Raw genomic sequence first — 16,797 nt, forward strand, 5'->3', positions numbered from 1 at the left:
AGTTTAAAATTGGACCTGTGTCTCATAAACTGATGCTTTGGGTAAAATAAGAACTTTGTATTGATTACTTCCAATATTCAAAATATGTTAAGACATTCTCAGCTTTAATCCTGAATGATACATATTGTCATTGCTTTAATACTTCTTTATATGTTCTTTTAAGACTTAAAACAAGGTTCAGTTAGTCTTTGTAAAAAGCATTCTTAGAAAATTTGAAGAAAAGAATTTATGTTGTGAAACTTTAAAAGTAATTGCATAGTTCTTCTCCTCTCACGTAAATATTCTAGGAGTTTGAGAAGAGATTGTAATGGAGCAGGACCCTCTGGGGCCTTCCTGAGGCAGACACTTCCCCCATATCCTCTGCTTTAGCTCCTCTCTGAAGTACCTGGATAATAGTATTCTGTGCACATTTCCTGAGTTGTTTTACAGATTTGTAACAAGATTACATGTGCCAAAGTCATTTCTTTCTGTCTTTAGGAAATGGAGTTATTTTTTCCTTCGAGTGGAGTTTGTGGGCCAACAAACACTGCTAAATTTACCAGCTGTACTACTTGTTGCATTGTTAAGCCCCATGCCATCAGCGAAGGTAAGTGCTGTGTTGAATACAATATAGCCAATACATTTTGCTAATAGGAGCTTATTTTGTTAATGTTTGTTTTTTCTTGATATATTTTATATATAGAAATTAAAGTATAATTTTAATATTTTCATTCATTTTTTTGGAAGGCACATGAATAAAGGTGACATAATATGAGGGCAAAATCTATCTGAATCTGTATCTTTCTCTTTGCATCTGAGCATTTCTAAAAGGTGTTCCTTGGATTGCTGATTATGGTCATGCTCGTCCTGTTACTGGTCTTGATTCCTTGACTTACTCTGCCTCCTCTCCTCCCAACCACATGACTGTGATTCACTTAATTCACTTAAACAGCACTCCTAATCTAGAACAATATCTACCATGTCTGCAGTATGCCCTTTCTGAGAAAACTATAGAAACTTCTTTAGGTTCTCTGTATCTGAAACAAAGTTCTTTGACTGATGTGTGTGTGTGTGTGTGTGTGTGTGTGTGTGAGAGAGAGAGAGAGAGAGAGAGAGAGAGAGAGAGAGAGTTTGTACATTTTTTCTTCATTTTCCTTCATCTGTTTGCTTTAGTCTGCTCAATGTATTTTTGTCAGCCATCCCAAATCCTTTTGGAAATGAGATGGGGTATAATTTAAAAGATCATCCTTAAAAAACTAGAATATACTAAATAATAGATGAATGAATGGATTTTTAAAAATTTCATTTTCTAAATATTATATGGGTTTAAATAATTTTTAGTCTTTAAAGATTAAAACTATATTTCATATACCCATATTTGATATGTAACAGTAGAGGCATATGAGTTAAAGTATAAGAAATTTTTGTTAAATCTAATCAGATGGCAGAATACTTTATTTAAACTTTGACATTTCAGGGCATTTTTTCCTTGTTTCTTTTTAAACCTCAATTTTAGGGATGCTTTAAAACCATTCTGAAATGTGTAGTTAACCCAATTCAGCTTAAACTGTGGTTACAATTAAATATAGTTTGAAGTTTCATGTTGAATTTATTATTAGCTTTACTTGGCCCCCTTTCAATTGCTGGTTTATATTTCTTTTTCTATAATGATCTGATTTCCTGGTATATTTAATTTCACCTGTGGTCTAGAAGAAGAGACTTTTTAAAAAGGAGCTATGAAGAGAGCAGCTGAAATGGAACAGGGAGTGTTACCTTCTGTTGATTGTCCACTCCCCCAAAGAAGACCTGAATGGCTTGTTGATTAAGCAAGACTGAGTTTACTGCCTACTGCAGTAAGGAGATCACACCTGGATGGAGTCTTAGTGGACTTCACAATGGAGAGGTCACGGGCAGATATTGTAGAATTTCAGGTGTGACCTTGAGATATGTAAGGTGGGTCTGTCAATGCGGTGATATGATTGAAATGGGGCAACATTTATGATATGATAGTTTAGAATTAGTAGAAACAGTGAGGCAAGGATTTTAACCAAGTCTTAAAAGTATTTTGTTTGATGAGTGAGTTATTTGCCCAGTTGAGGGAATATTGTGAACTGTTTGAATAGACTATTGTTGAGATAAATGGACTTTGGGGAGGTTCCTGAAGTGAACAATGAAGTTATTTAATGATTTACAGCTTTATCTTTGTGGGTAATAATTTCTTGGCACAAATGATAATGTCATGTGGATGTAGGCGGCCTTAATTCTTAGTCCTTTAGTTAATTTACATGGATGCAGTGATTCACTTCTGACTTCTACGAGAGCTAGAAAAAAAGAGCTTAGTTTGTGGAATAGATGGTGGAAGAAAATAATAGGATATACTAGGATATTTGCAGTCTTTTTACATATGTAGATTGAAATATATTTTGTCATTTGGGGACTCAGGTTTTAAAAGGGAAGAAAAACAAGGTGAATTTTTCTGTTTTTTTTCGAACTTAAAAATTATGCAATGTGTTTGTTTTTGATGTCCTTAGTATTATTTATATGTAGTTAGTTTAATTCCATTGATGAAATGAATTATTTTTCCTCTGAAATCAGGCTGTGTAGGTTTGTATTCTGGCTCCGCTACTTACTAGCCATGAGGATATTGGATAAATTACTTAACCTCTTTGTACCATGTTTCCTCATCTATAAGATGAGAATAATAGTATACCTTCTTCACAAGGTAATTGTAAGGTTTAAATGCACTTAATGTAATGGTTAGATAACTAAATGATTAAATGTAGAGATTAATGTCCTAAGCAGTGCCCAGCACTTACTTAAGTGCTACATAAGTGTTAGACATTATTACTATTATGATTACTGCTCTATTACTACTACCACTACTACTACCAATATCATCATCTTTTAATTTTTAACTAAAGGTGAATGACTCCTTAGAAACAAAGCAATAGTTTAAAATACTAACAAAATCCATCATCCACAGAGAGAAAGAAAATCCCTATTAGTGTGTAAGGAACAAAATATTTTATTTTTCTGAAAGTCTGGGTCTAACTTAAGCCCATGAAGTAGGATCATTGCTTCCATCTAGTCGATTGAGCAGCGATCAGCAATTACATATTCTGATCATCCATTACGGTTGGCACTGGGCAGGAGGTGGTAGCCAAATCTGGGAGAGCTGCTTTTGCACTTGTAATGGCCAAAAAAATTAGCCTTTTGAAGTATTAGAACCCTGAAGTTTTGTTGGAAATTTTCCTTTCTTATAACAGATTTCTGCATTAAACGATTTTACTGCATTGTATGATTTTAGTTTCCTCCTCAGTAAAATGAGTCACGATGGTTTAAAAAGTTTCCTCTCAGCCTTTAAACCCAGATATTCTATTATTCTGTGGAACTGTATTGAAAATTCTTATAAAAGAAAGTTATATTCTGTATCTCAATGTTGTGTTTTGGCTGTAACATTTCTATTTTCACGGAGGCTATTTCAAAGCAATTTTAGATGTTTAAAAGATATATAGAGACAGTTTGGAGGTTGTCTGTTTACATTTAACTAAATAGGAAGCAAATTACTTATTAGAATGTTAGCCAGTTTGTAAATTTAATGCCAGAATGGTCTCTGATACACTAACTGAAACAGGACTAGATCTTCAGCAAGATCATATTTATCAAGTTCCTCACTTTTAAAAATTGAGCTATTCTTACTCAGAACCTCTTTGAGAGTGTTAATTTCCACCCTGAATGGTAGTTTTGATGCTAGGTAGGCCAAGAGCCCTAGAAGAGACAGTCCACCCTGTGGAACCCCCCTGAATTTGGGCGGATTGAATTGGTTAAGTTCCCAGCTTTTTTTGTATTGGATTTCCTTCCAATAATTCAGCTTCTGGGATACTATGGAAGAGCTGTGACATTTTTTGGTGTAGAGAGATTGGATTTACATATGATTTGACTTACATGTAGAATCTAAAAAACAAATAAACAAACAAAAGAGAAACAGACTCATAGATTCAGAGAACAAACTGGTGGTTGCCAGAGGGGAGGGGCATAGGGGTATGGGCAAAATAGGCGAAGGGGATTAAAAGGTACAAATTTATAGCTATAAAATAAATAAGTCAGGAGGTTGTAATGTACATGTAGGGAATATAGTCAGTAATACTGTAACAGCTTTGTATGATGTCGGATGATAACTGGTTTTATTGTGGTGATTATTTCATAAGGTCGAATTGCTGTACACCGGAAACTAATATAGATTGTATGTTAATTATAAATAAAGAGATTGGATTTAACATTGTAAATCTAACTCAATTTCAGTAAAAATTCTTGGAGTGGCTCAGTTTTGCTTAGCATGTCACAGTTTTGGAGTTTTGTGATTGTTTTATTCTATCTGAAGGAGTTGAAGCTAATTTATAACAGATGCACCAAGTACATTGAACTACATATAAGACCCTGATTTTTTATGGAACTTAGCATGCATTTTGAAATGCAAAATTATAGGCAGTAAAAATATCTAATGAATTTGCAAGTTGTGGGAACTTTAAATGAAATCACTGATTTATTGACTTAAAAGGAATCTCAAGAGTTCTGTTAGTTCTACGAAAGAATCCCAATCCAGGAAGGATTACATTTAATGGTCCTAACGAAGTAGTTGCGCATTACGCTACTGAAAAAATTTTTTAGAAATAATGAAAGTTTACCTGTTAATATGTTCCAACGTCCAATAACCCTTAGAGGAAAATGAGAGTCCCTAGGATTGTCAGTTTTAATGACTTGACTGAGGGCAGAGTAGAAGAAGGTCTCAAATCTTGTTAATGAGATTGTTAGAAAGTACTTTTCTTAAGTATAGAACAACAATAAAAAATTTTATTACTAATTGCAGTTCTTATTTATGGAGTGATAAGTACTTTACATGAATTATTTAATTCTTAAAACTGTAAAGGTAGGTACTGTTTGAAACATATGCCACAGAGGAGGAAACCTAGGCAGTGAGATGTTAAGTAACTTGCTCAAAGTCACACAGCTCTTAAGTGGTGCGGTTGAGATTTGCACCAAGTTTGTCTTCGTTTATACCATTCTTCATTCATACATTATCACTTAGACCCTATAAATCCCCATCGTCAAATTTGATTATTAACCCCATTTTACAGATGTGGAATCTAAGAATTAGAAGGGATAGGTAACATCTTGAAATCCAGGGCTATTTGATTCTACAGCTGGAATTATTTGTGCCATTCCATGAATATTGAGGTCAGTTGATTGTGGAAAGGTGTTCTTGATAGGTATGAAGGGTGATTTTAATACCTTAAAAAATCTTAACATACTTATGGTTTAAGATGGGACCTGGAGAAATGACTGCTGTTCTGGACAAGGTAATGGCAGTTAAGAGATGAATAACAAATTATTGAGAATTGTAAATTTAGAATACTTCCTTAGAACTTTTCCAGTTAAATGGGAATAATGCTTTTTATATTTTTAAAGATGTTTAATTTGACTAAAACAGTTCTTGTTTCTTTTATCCTATTTTTATATTTCAAGAATCTCCTTTTCCTAGGTGTAATTTATTTCCATTTGTTTCAGGTTACTCTATCCCTTGCTCCTGCACTCCAGCACCGCTGCCTGCCTTTCAGTTCTCTAATACCCCTTGTTCCTTCTCTCCTGAGGGCCTTTTTACATGCTCTTCCCTTTGCCTGGGATGTGCATCCCCTCCTCCTTCCCCCAGCCCCCAAAATGTAATTTTTCTCAGAGAAACCCCAAGTGACATGTTCTCTTGGCATGCTGTGCTTTTCTTTTATAGCCCTTAGTACGCTTTGCTATTATATATTGTATAATTAGTATGTATGTGCGTGTATATATATAGCTACATTGCATATACATTGCATTATAGCTACAATGCATAATATATATTAATTTTTGAGTGATCGTTGTCTTTTTCCTCTACTAGATTACAAACTGATTACAGGAACAGTATTTGTTTCATTGTCATACTTTAAAAAATATTTTGTACTCCTCATAATTTTTCTTTTAGCCCATGTGTTATTTAGGAGTCTTTAGTGTCTGAACAGTGTCAGAGAATATGGTCTCTATGATGGATATTTCTTTGAAATTTGTTGATGTCCTTTGTGACTTAACTCATGGCTCATTAAAAAAAAATTCCAGTGTGTGTTTGAAAGGAAGGATATTGTTGCATCGTTCTCCCTTTACATGTAAATAGCTATTGATTCAAACCTGTTGTCCGAACTGAATTTTTTTTTTTTTTGTCTGTTTGGATAATCAGCTTCTGAAAAAAACTTTGTTAAATTCTTCCACATTAAAATTATCTATTATTATGAATTTGTCATTTCTCCCTTTAATTTGGACTGCTTTTGCTTTGTATGTCCTGAGGCTTTGTTGTGTGTGATCATCTTTTTGCTCCTTACATTAGTCTTACTTTAGTTCCAGTAATTGTTTTTTGTTGTTTACCTTAAAGGGAGGCATGTCTTTTCCCAATTTTTTTATAAGCCTTTTTCTTATAATCACTATGACTGGATTTTGTTTCATTCCTATTTAAGGAAGTTTTGCTTTTTCAATCCAATCTAGTAGTCTTAGAATAGTTGAATTTAACCCATTGCCATTTATTGTGATAACTGGTTTGGATTTCTTTATCTTTCTTAAAGTTTTTTTTTCATTATTTTCCCCTGCTCTTAAACCCCCACCCCTTTCCACCTTCTGTTGGATGGACAAATTTTTCTTTATTGCCCTCTTTGTCTTTTGTTTATCTGCTAGTTTGAAAGTCCTAGATCAGGGGATCAGCAGACTATAGCCATTGGGCTAAGTCGGGTCATCTGCCTGGTTTCATAAATAAAGTTTTACTGGAACACAGCCATACTCATTTATGTATTATCTATGGCTGCTTTTATTGCTACAGGAGTAGGGTTGAGTAGTTGTGACAGATACAGTAAAACTTCAAAAGAGTAAAACCTAAAGTCTGACCCTTTACAGAAAAAGTTTCCTGACCTCTGTTATAGAGTGTATATTTTTAAATTGGTTCTGCCTAAATTTTAGCATATGTACTTAACTCTAAATTTTATTAATAAAATTTAAACTTGTTCACTCTGTCCAAATTTTTCCAAAGGCGAAGACTTTAGAATGCTTTAAGCAGCCACTGAAATCTTCTTTTCCCATCTTCCAAGTTATTGGTATGAGAATGTCCTTCTTTTTTAACTTTAAATAACTTTATTGATGTATAATTTACGTAACATAAAATGCACACATTCTAATTGTACATTTCTAGCACTGTAATACAGTGTCTAAAACTCTTAGAGTTAAGAAGTCCTTCTTAATGGATAAACTTGGTCCTGGTTGATGTCTCCTTGCAGACATTTAGAGGATGAGTAGTTTTGATTGTTTGAATGTTACTGTGTGAAAGCAGGAGGATTGAATAGATTTATTCCAGGCTTAATTGTGTGCCTTTATGATTATAGTTGTTTTTTTTTTTTAATCAATGACAAAGCAATGAGAAATCACTGTGTCTTTTATTATTGGAAGACAGGGCTTGCTCTTCACACCTGACTGGAATAAAGAAACATCTGTTGCTAGGCAGCCAAAGCACTAGCACCTAGCAACTGTGATGTGTGCATCAGGAATCGCAGGCTCTCTTCAGAGCCTAGTGAAGTGTAGTACAAGCAAAAGATCTATCTATACTCAAATGTCTGAATTAGAAGAAACAAGAATATAGATAAAAGAATGGCAGAGAGTTCAGTGAAAATCCTACAGTACCTGGCAAGGATGATTATAGGATATAATGTTTGGGATGACTGTTATAATTCTATGGCTTGACACTAATTATGTGGCCTTGAAGACATTTCTTGACCTCCTAAAGCTTCATTTTTTTGATCTGCAAAATGGAGGTGACAGAACCTACGTCATAAATAAGTTAATACATGTGATGCCCTTGGAATAATTTGCATAGTAAGTATACAATAAAGTGTTAGCTATTAACAGTAGCAGTTTTAGAGATTATATCACATGACACATTTTTTAAAAACCTGAAGTAGTTGTGTCTTAGTTATCTATTGCTTTATAACAACCATCACCAAACTTAGTTCCTTAAAAATGGTTTCTCACAATTCTGTGTATTACCTGGGCTCAGTTGGGAATTCTCCTGTGGTATACCTGGGGTCACTTGGGTGGCTTCATTCAGCTGGGAGCTGTGCTGGAACTGAAATGTACAAGATAGTTTCTCATCCTTCAGAGACTTTTCCACATGGCATCTCACCATTCAGTAGTCTATCCTAAGCTTCTTTATGGCATGGTTGCTGGCTTCCAAAAGGAGCATTCCAAGACAATCTTCATTGTGCAAGTGCTAATCAAGCCTCTGCTTGCATCATGCCTTAATGTCCCAATGGCTAAGTCTAGTCATGTGGCCAAATCATTATGAGAGGAATTACACAAAGGCATGAATACCAGGGATCATGATTCACTGGGGACCGCCAATGTAGCAGTTTCCCTCAAGTGGTATAAAGCATCCTAAGACCTTAACACGGTAGGAATGTGGTACTCGAACCCAAATCAGTGGTGGTGTGTAATTGTATGCTAGACAGTGCTTCTCAAACTTTAGTGTGCACCAGAACCACTTGGGGGACTTTTAAAATGCATATGTCTGGGCCCTAACTTCAGAACTTAGTTTAGTAAGTCTGGACTAGAGCCCAGAAATAAGCATTTAAATAGTCTCCCCAGGTTGTCCTGATGAACACCTAATGTCCAGTTTGAGAACCATTCATTAGAAATTTTGCGGACAGGGAACACCCTGCATTTCCTCTGGTGATCTGCCTTTATCAGAGGCTGGCCTTAGGAAATTTTATACCAAGTGGAAGATTCCTAGCTTGTTCTCTGTGGCAGGTTAATAGCAACCATGGGGAAGGTTAAGGAAGAGTCACCTTTTGGTTTTCAATTATTCGTATGACTCTACAGGGGTAGTTCCCTGTGCTAGATTTCAGGTTGGTGAGAATTTCTTGGAGTGATGGAAAATTTGGGTATCCAGGGCACTCTGCTTTACCAAAGTAGCATCTCAAATACTTGTTTATTTCTATTTAGCAGTTGTTCAACAAAAATAACAGAAAAGTTTATCTGTGGCTAGGCAGTCCTTAGATTGACATTTCTCTCTAGTGAGATTAGAATGAAACCCATTTTCATTGAAAGAGTGCTAGAAGAAGTGTAACATTAAGGAAGGTGACTTCTAAGATCTCTCAGAAGTCTTAGTGTAGTTGTAAACTTTAGGACTATAAATGCAACAAACTTAATAAATATCATTCACAAAATTAATTTAAATTTCTTTTATAGTTATTCCATTTTTTGTATTTTGAATCATAAAGTTTATGTTTTGCTAAGTATTTTAAAAAGAAATTTATATAATTAACTTTCAAATCATATTTTATTATACATTTGGAGCATTTATACTTCTAAGTTACTGCACTAAGACTTGTGGGACATCCTGTATGTATATTACTTGAGGGATGATGTTTATTGGCAGGAGGATTATTTTATTTGAAAATAAGTTGGAAACTTCATTTTCCCATTCCTTTTTTCCAACTTTTTTGTATATTAGGATTCAGGAGTCACCTTTCAGGGAATGATGTTATTGAAGCAACTTGACACATTTGCCTTTGAGATATTGATCTGTTGACCTGTTAGATTCTAGATATGCACAGAGTCTTTGGGGAGGAGCAGGATCAATTCAAGGTTAAATGCAGAACTTGGATGACAAAATACCACTCCCCTTGCTTATTTTTCACGTATATGACTGTTAGAGGGCCATGTCATTGTAGATGTCATAACTAATGCTGAGCATAGCTAGAAATGGTCTAGACTTGAGGAAAAACTGTCTCAAAGAGTTTGGAAAGACAGTGTGTCCCCATTCTTCTGCCTTGGAGGAATCTCTGGTACTGGTTTATGTATCTCCTCCTAACTCCTCCTCTGCAAAAATGCCCATGTAATTGCACAATGACAGAAGGAAGACAGGACTTGCTTCCACTAGGCTGTGGTTCTGCTCTTCCAGCTGATTCCTTCCTCCAGCCCAGGAGCTGGACCCATCTCTGTGGAGCTGGGGTCCAGGGATTCAGGCCACATCGTGTTACTTCATCAGGAAATATTTTAAAAATGAAAAGCCACATGATCTCGTGTGGTAAGACTTTGAAAGATGATTCATGTTACATGACGGATTATAAATGCTGAAATTCTGACAATATGATTACAGTTGATTCTTATGAGGAAGAAAAAAGGCACATATCTAATGAAAAGATGGTACCTTACAAAGGTGGAAAGCTTGGGTTTGCAAATGACATGTTAAAAGACGGGAGCAGTAGATAGTTATGAAAAAATGCTGAAGGCACATGATCGCTGTAATTACTTTTTGAGTTGTTTAATAAGTGGTACCGTGCTTTTCTACATATTCGCACATCTTTCCTACTCTAGAAAGTCTGTGGTTCAAAGGTCTTGCTTGTTTTGGTGGTTAGTTCATTTGTAACCTATTACCACCTTACATCGACTATACATCTGTGTACGGTGGCTTGTGTGTGCCAAGTGGGAAGTTATTTCTCCACAGCCATTTTCATGGTGGTCATCATGGAATAGCTTAGTTATCAAAGGACTGGTTTGCAATGTCTCTTCAGGATAATCTTAAGGATGTTTTTTCATTATTGAAGTATAGTTGACTTACAGTGTTGTGTTAGTTTCTGGTGTACAGCAAAGTGGTTCCGTTTTATATATATATATATATATATATATATAAAATTAAGGATTTTAGTTTAAACAGATTGGAGAGAGCTCAGATGTGCTTGAAGTGTATCTTGAGATTTTTGGTATTGATTTATGCCCAGATTCTCTACTCTTTGTTTTTATTCTTTAGAGTATCCTGGATTTGAGGGCAGGCAAACTTTAAGCCAAATCTTACTTACGCATTAGGCTGAGTCAGAAGATGAAATTTCCAGGGGCTTCCCTGGTGGCACAGTGGTTGAGAGTCCGCCTGCCAATGCGGGGGACACGGGTTCGTGCCCCGGTCTGGGAAGATCCCACATGCTGCAGAGTGGCTGGGCCTGTGAGCCATGGCCACTGGGCCTGCGCGTTTGGAGCCTGTGCTCCACAACGGAAGAGGCCACAACAGTGAGAGGCCCGCATACAGCAAAAAAAAAAAAAAAAAAAAAAGAAGTTGAAATTTCCAGTATGAGTTTTATGGTGTTTGGCTTTGTATGATGATAGTTTTCATTTAACCTGACTGCTATTAGTTAATGTGATTCAAAACACATGCCTTAAATTCTTAACAACTATAGCGTGAGGATAAATTGGGTAATATATATAAAACCAATTTGAGATCTTTAGGAAAAGTCATCACTCTAAGATCTTACATTGATATGTAATTAAAGTTGAATGTTTTCTTTAGGAACTGTGTTCTTTAGGCATTGAAAATACCAGAATGCTCCTTTTAAGGAATAGACATCAAAGAGATACAGAGGTGGGTCATGCTGAGTTTTAGCCGGGAATTTGTCTTAGTAACGTTTATTGGAATTTCTCTTGTATTAACAGAAGTAATATGCATTACATAAAATATAGGAATACAGAAAAATGTTTGTTTTAAAAATCACTTCTACCATTCAGAGATTCTGTTTACAATGTGGCATGTTCTTCCTTCTCTGTCAAACAGCTGAACACAACAATATGGATGAATTTCACAATCTTGAAGTTGAACAAAATAAGACATAGAAAGTCAGAAGCCATATGATGCTATTCATAAGTTTAAATATAGGCAAAAGTCAACTATGTTTTTCAAGAATGCATATGTAGGTAGTAAAGAAAAAAGAAATACATGGAAAAGGTTATTCCAAAGTCAGGTAGTCTCTGAGAGGAGAGAGGGTGATGATTGGAGAGGCACACCCAGAGGGCTTCTAGGGTCCTGGCAATGTTCTGATATTTTTTTTTTTTGACCTGAGTGGAGGTTACCATATATGTTCACTTTAATATTATAAAACTGAGCATATCTGTTATATATTTTACCATAAAACATATACATTTTATATTTTACAGTAAATATTTAGAAATTGGGCAAGGCATAGAATAGATAGTACAGTATGTTCTTATTTCCTTAAAAACAAAAAGGCCATATCCATATATTTGTACATATGTTGAATATTTCTAGAAGAATATATAAGAAATTACTGACAGTGATTTCCCCTAAGAAGAAAGACTGAAATTCTGGGATGGGAGGGAGATTTACTTTCACCATATACCCTTTTACTTCCATTTTGCATGTTTTCCAATGAGGAATGCTCTTAAAAATTATGTGAGAGAGGGTAGGGGAAATTAAGGCCAAAAAGTCAAAACTTGAGAATTTAATACCTTTATGACTTCCTTTTTAAGATGATGCAGGTTTGGAGTAGAAGGATTAAGGAAGAATTGGACTGAAAATTAAAATCATAAGCTTTTCAGATAACATTCCCCTTGTTCATGGCCAGGAGAATGGTTATTGTGATATTCTCTTGTCCTCAGAGATCTTGCTCCCAGTCATGGTTCTCGAACTTTAGTGAGCATCCATATCACTGGATCTGGATTGTTAAAATACACATTCCTGGGCTATACCTTCAGAGTGTCTGACTCGGTACGTCTAATAAGTTCCCAGGTCAGGACAATGCTGCTTATGCAGGGATCACATTTGAGAACCACTAGATGGCAAAGCTGCCCCCTACATAAGGACATGCTGGAAAATAGAACAAAAATGGAGGCCCATACCCAGTGCATACAGTATGTACTTCCAGCAGACGAGGAGTAAGAGTTATATAAAATTTGTGGCCCATGTTGTGGCATTACGTCTGTTTTTAAGCCTGTGAGTGACGATGTAGGTCTTGCCAGCTGAGGAAATCAGAGCCATTTAAAATCAACAGAAGAAACCATGTTCTTGTAGTAAGATGTCTAAATTTGTGATCTCCTTAACTGTGACTTTGGGTAACTGGAATAAAGAAAATAAATGTTCATAATTTTGAAACTTGTGCAAAAGACAAGCTTTGAGAATCTTTTTCTTTATATGTCTTTAAAAAAAAGATACAAAACAACAAAACTAATTTTAAGAAAGGGAAAAGATTTGCTTTGTTTTGTTCATGTTAGAGTTTATGGATCCATGGTTTTGATTTACTTTTTCAGTCTTTTTCACTGTGCTTCCCTATAAAACTAACAGATTTCCATTGATGAGTTATAACATGTATAACACTTGTATAATTCATGAAAATCTCCTGCAAACATGAAGTCAACTTCCAGTGGGACTTATGCTTACTCCACCCTCCAGAAGAGGGGCTGGCCTATTTTAAAATTAGGAAGGATCTCCCCCTACCTAGAAGTTGGCAGTATCCTGTACTGTAAAAACGTAACATTGCTTTGTGATTGTGTGATTAACTTGTTTTCCGTGGTAACCTGGCATTAACTTTGGGCTTCTGATGACCTATTTGCCTAATACTAAATTTTCACTTTCTCCCTTGTCATCCTGGTACCCTATTATGTTTTTCCTGGACTGTGCTTGTTTTAAAATTGTGCTCTTATTTCAGCCATGCTAGCTGTTCATGGCTTCCTTTGCTATGCTGAGCCCATCCTTGTCTTCCCAGTAAGGAGGGGTTATTGATGGCCTTTTCCTGGAGATTTTAGATCCTGTGGGTCTTCTCTGTTGCTCCTGCATTGGTGTGGAGCCTGCCTTTACTATTTTCTACTCACTTAATTACGGCATGATGAATTTTAATATACCAAGTTACCATATTGTGGGTACATCTGTAAAGCTATATTGGTTACTCTTTTTATTGCTTTGTAAGGAATTACAGATTGTGGTTGTTAGGACATTGGTAAGGAAAATGTGCATTTTAGATCTGGATGTGTGGTGCAAGTGCAGAATCAGAAATGCTATTAGATGAATTAGGTCTATATTTTATAAGCCTACTTGCTACTGGAATAAATTATGATCAGCTAATGAATTAATTTGAGATCCTTTAAGACTTAAGTGCCTTACTAGCTCTCAGTTTAACAATTCTGCTGAATCCAAACTCTCATCTGCAATTGATTTAATGTGATTCTACAATATTTTTGCTTACTAGCCAGCAAAAAATCATAACAGACATTTGAAGCCAAACTGATCTGTGGGTTTATCTTTTCATCGGATTAAAAATTACTGGAGGATTGTCAGTGAAGTGGTATTGCCTAGTAACATACTGCTGTCTAGGAAACAGAAAGCTTTTCCACCTAGCTTTTATGCCTAAATTGATTTGTTATGCATGTTTGCTAGGATTAGTACTAAATTCCTTCTGTTGAATTCAGTAATGCTTGTGATTTCTTTTGTATTTTGGCATTGAAAATTAAACTCTTAAACTCTTATAATCTCTAGCTTTAACTTGGCTTTACACTAATTACATTTTAATGACACACCAGCCCTATTTTTTAGTTAAAATGTCTTTTATTTCATTAGATTTAAATTTTAAAAGAAATCAGATTTCTCCAATTTGATCTAAATTGGTTATTAATATTAAACACAACATCTGTTTATGTATAGTTCATGCATTCTTGGCTGTATCAAGATTAAAACTTTTCTTTCACAGATCCTACCGAAGTAAAATGCAAGATTTCTTTTTGACACTTCTTAATCCGCCATTTTTATATCTCACCCACCCCTATTTAGTATCAGTATTGTGGAGCGTATCATCCAGGTTGTGATGAGTTGTCTTGTACAACAGACTGGCTGCTTTTTCTTTTTTAATTGGAGTACAGTTGATTTACAATGTTGTGTTAGTTTCAGGTGTACAGCAAAGTGAATCAGCCATACATATACATATATCCACTTTCTTCTAGACTCCATTCCCATATAGGTCACTACAGAGAGCCAAATAAAGTTTCCTGTGTTATACAGTAGGTTCTCATTAGTTATCTTTTATATATAGTGGTGTGTATATGTCAATCCCAGTCTCCCAATTTATGTCTCCCCTCTTTCCCCCTTGATAACCATTAGTTTGTTTTCTACATCTGTGACTCAATTTCTGTTTTGTACATAAGTTCATTTGTACCATTTTTTAAGATTCCACATATAAGTGATATCATATGATATTTGTCTTTCTCTGACTTCTCTGACAATCTCTAGGTCCATCCATGTTGCTGCAAATGGCATTATTTTATTATATATGTACCACATCTTCTTTATCCATTCCTGTGTTGATGGACATAGTCCATGTCTTGGCTATTGTAAATAGTGCTGCAATGAACATTGGGGTGCGTGTATCTTTTTGAATTATGGTTTTCTCCAGGTATATGCCCAGGAGTGGGATTGCTGGATCATATGGTAGCTCTATTTTTAGTTTTTTAAGGAACCTCCATACTGTTCTCCATAGTGGCTGTACCAATTTACATTCCCATCAATATCACCTCTCACCAGTCAGAATGCCATCATCAAAAAATCTACAAACATTAAATGCTGGAGAGGGTGTGGAGAAAAGGGAACCCTCCTACACTGGCTGCTTCTTTAATGTTGAGTTTTGTAAGTTGTTTTGCTCACCAAAATGTCCTTTTCATGGGCACTCATTTCTTTGAATAAGGTCTTGTTTTTGGATGTTTATACCTTATTATTGCAAGGAGTAAGTTTAATATTCATAGTAAAGGTGTTTTTCAGGCTTTTCCACAGTATAAGGGTGGGTTCATTGGCTGCAAGGTTGCTTTCAAGTGTACAGTTTACTGTAGAGTATAGATATTATAATATCAAGGGAAGATATCACAACTCCAGGAAAGACCTTAACATCAGAATAAGTTATTTCTACAGAAAATATTTTTTGGTGGCAAAATTGAAACTACTAGATTATTAAACGTGAAAACCAATTTTGTCATAATTTTGAAGAATATTGTCCATTTACCTTGTTAACAACTTAACTTTGCTCTTAACTATTTTCTCTCTATAAAACAGTTTTCTAGAACTACAAACAAATAGTAAAATGATCAATTGTTTCCTGTCTTTTTTCCTTCAAATTTGTTAAGCTTCAAAATGGTAAGAAGGAAGGAAACCTTAAATTGAAAAATCAATAAGTTGGGTGATGATCTTCTGAACAATCCAAAATTTACTAGATAAAAATTCTATATTCTTCTGTTACTGGTTTTACATTATATATTCAGAAGATCAAAAAATATAAGTAGCACACATAAATAAATGTTTTTTTTGTATATTGTAGGAGAGGCAAACTCTTACCCTCTTAGTTTTTTTGGCTGGGCATGAGAATTAAATTGACATGAGACAGATAGATCAACAGGAGAAAAGCATACAAATTTATGTAATACAAGTTTTTAATACAAGTTTTCCTTCGTAAGGAAATGAAGACCCAAAGAAATAGAGAAAACCTACTTGCTTTTGTATTAGGTTGGAAAAAAAAGAGAGACAATAGTGCCTATTGTGGAGAAGTGACTAAACTATGTGGGGAGATTAAAGGAAGATAAGAATTATTTTAACAAGGTCTGTTTGTATAAAATTCTCTTGATCTCAACTTCTTATCCTTAGTGATGAGAATGTTGCTTTCCTTCTGGCATAGGGAGGACAACTTTCTTATGGGAATTTTATCTCACTTTTAAGAAAAGGAAGGAAGGTCAGTGTTTTTCTTGTATGCGCTGCCTTAAGTCAAAATAGTATACCAGAGCAACATATTTTGGGGTGGTATGTTCTGAACTCTTTAATATACATGAATTATTTAATTGAATGATCTATACAAACCAATTAAATATTTTGCCTATTTTATTGTAATCTAACAATCTCAGATCATCGGGGGCAAGCACAACTGTGTTTAAAATTCAGTTCTGTTA

The 16,797-nt window shown here is 35.0% G+C and overlaps 1 protein-coding gene across 2 annotated transcripts in view; it reads left to right on the plus strand.

The window, feature by feature from the left end:
• NME7 (NME/NM23 family member 7) overlaps positions 1–16,797 on the plus strand; it is a 265,965-nt gene that overhangs the window by 84,281 nt on the left and 164,887 nt on the right. For both annotated transcript variants that reach the window (XM_082833178.1, XM_082833177.1), the window contains one exon: positions 478–586. In XM_082833178.1, coding sequence (XP_082689304.1) covers positions 478–586 — 109 coding nt within the window. The remainder of the gene's footprint in view (positions 1–477; positions 587–16,797) is intronic.

This window comes from Leucopleurus acutus (assembly GCF_964270905.1).
Source record: "Leucopleurus acutus genome assembly, chromosome: 2".
Lineage (NCBI taxonomy): Eukaryota > Metazoa > Chordata > Mammalia > Artiodactyla > Delphinidae > Leucopleurus > Leucopleurus acutus.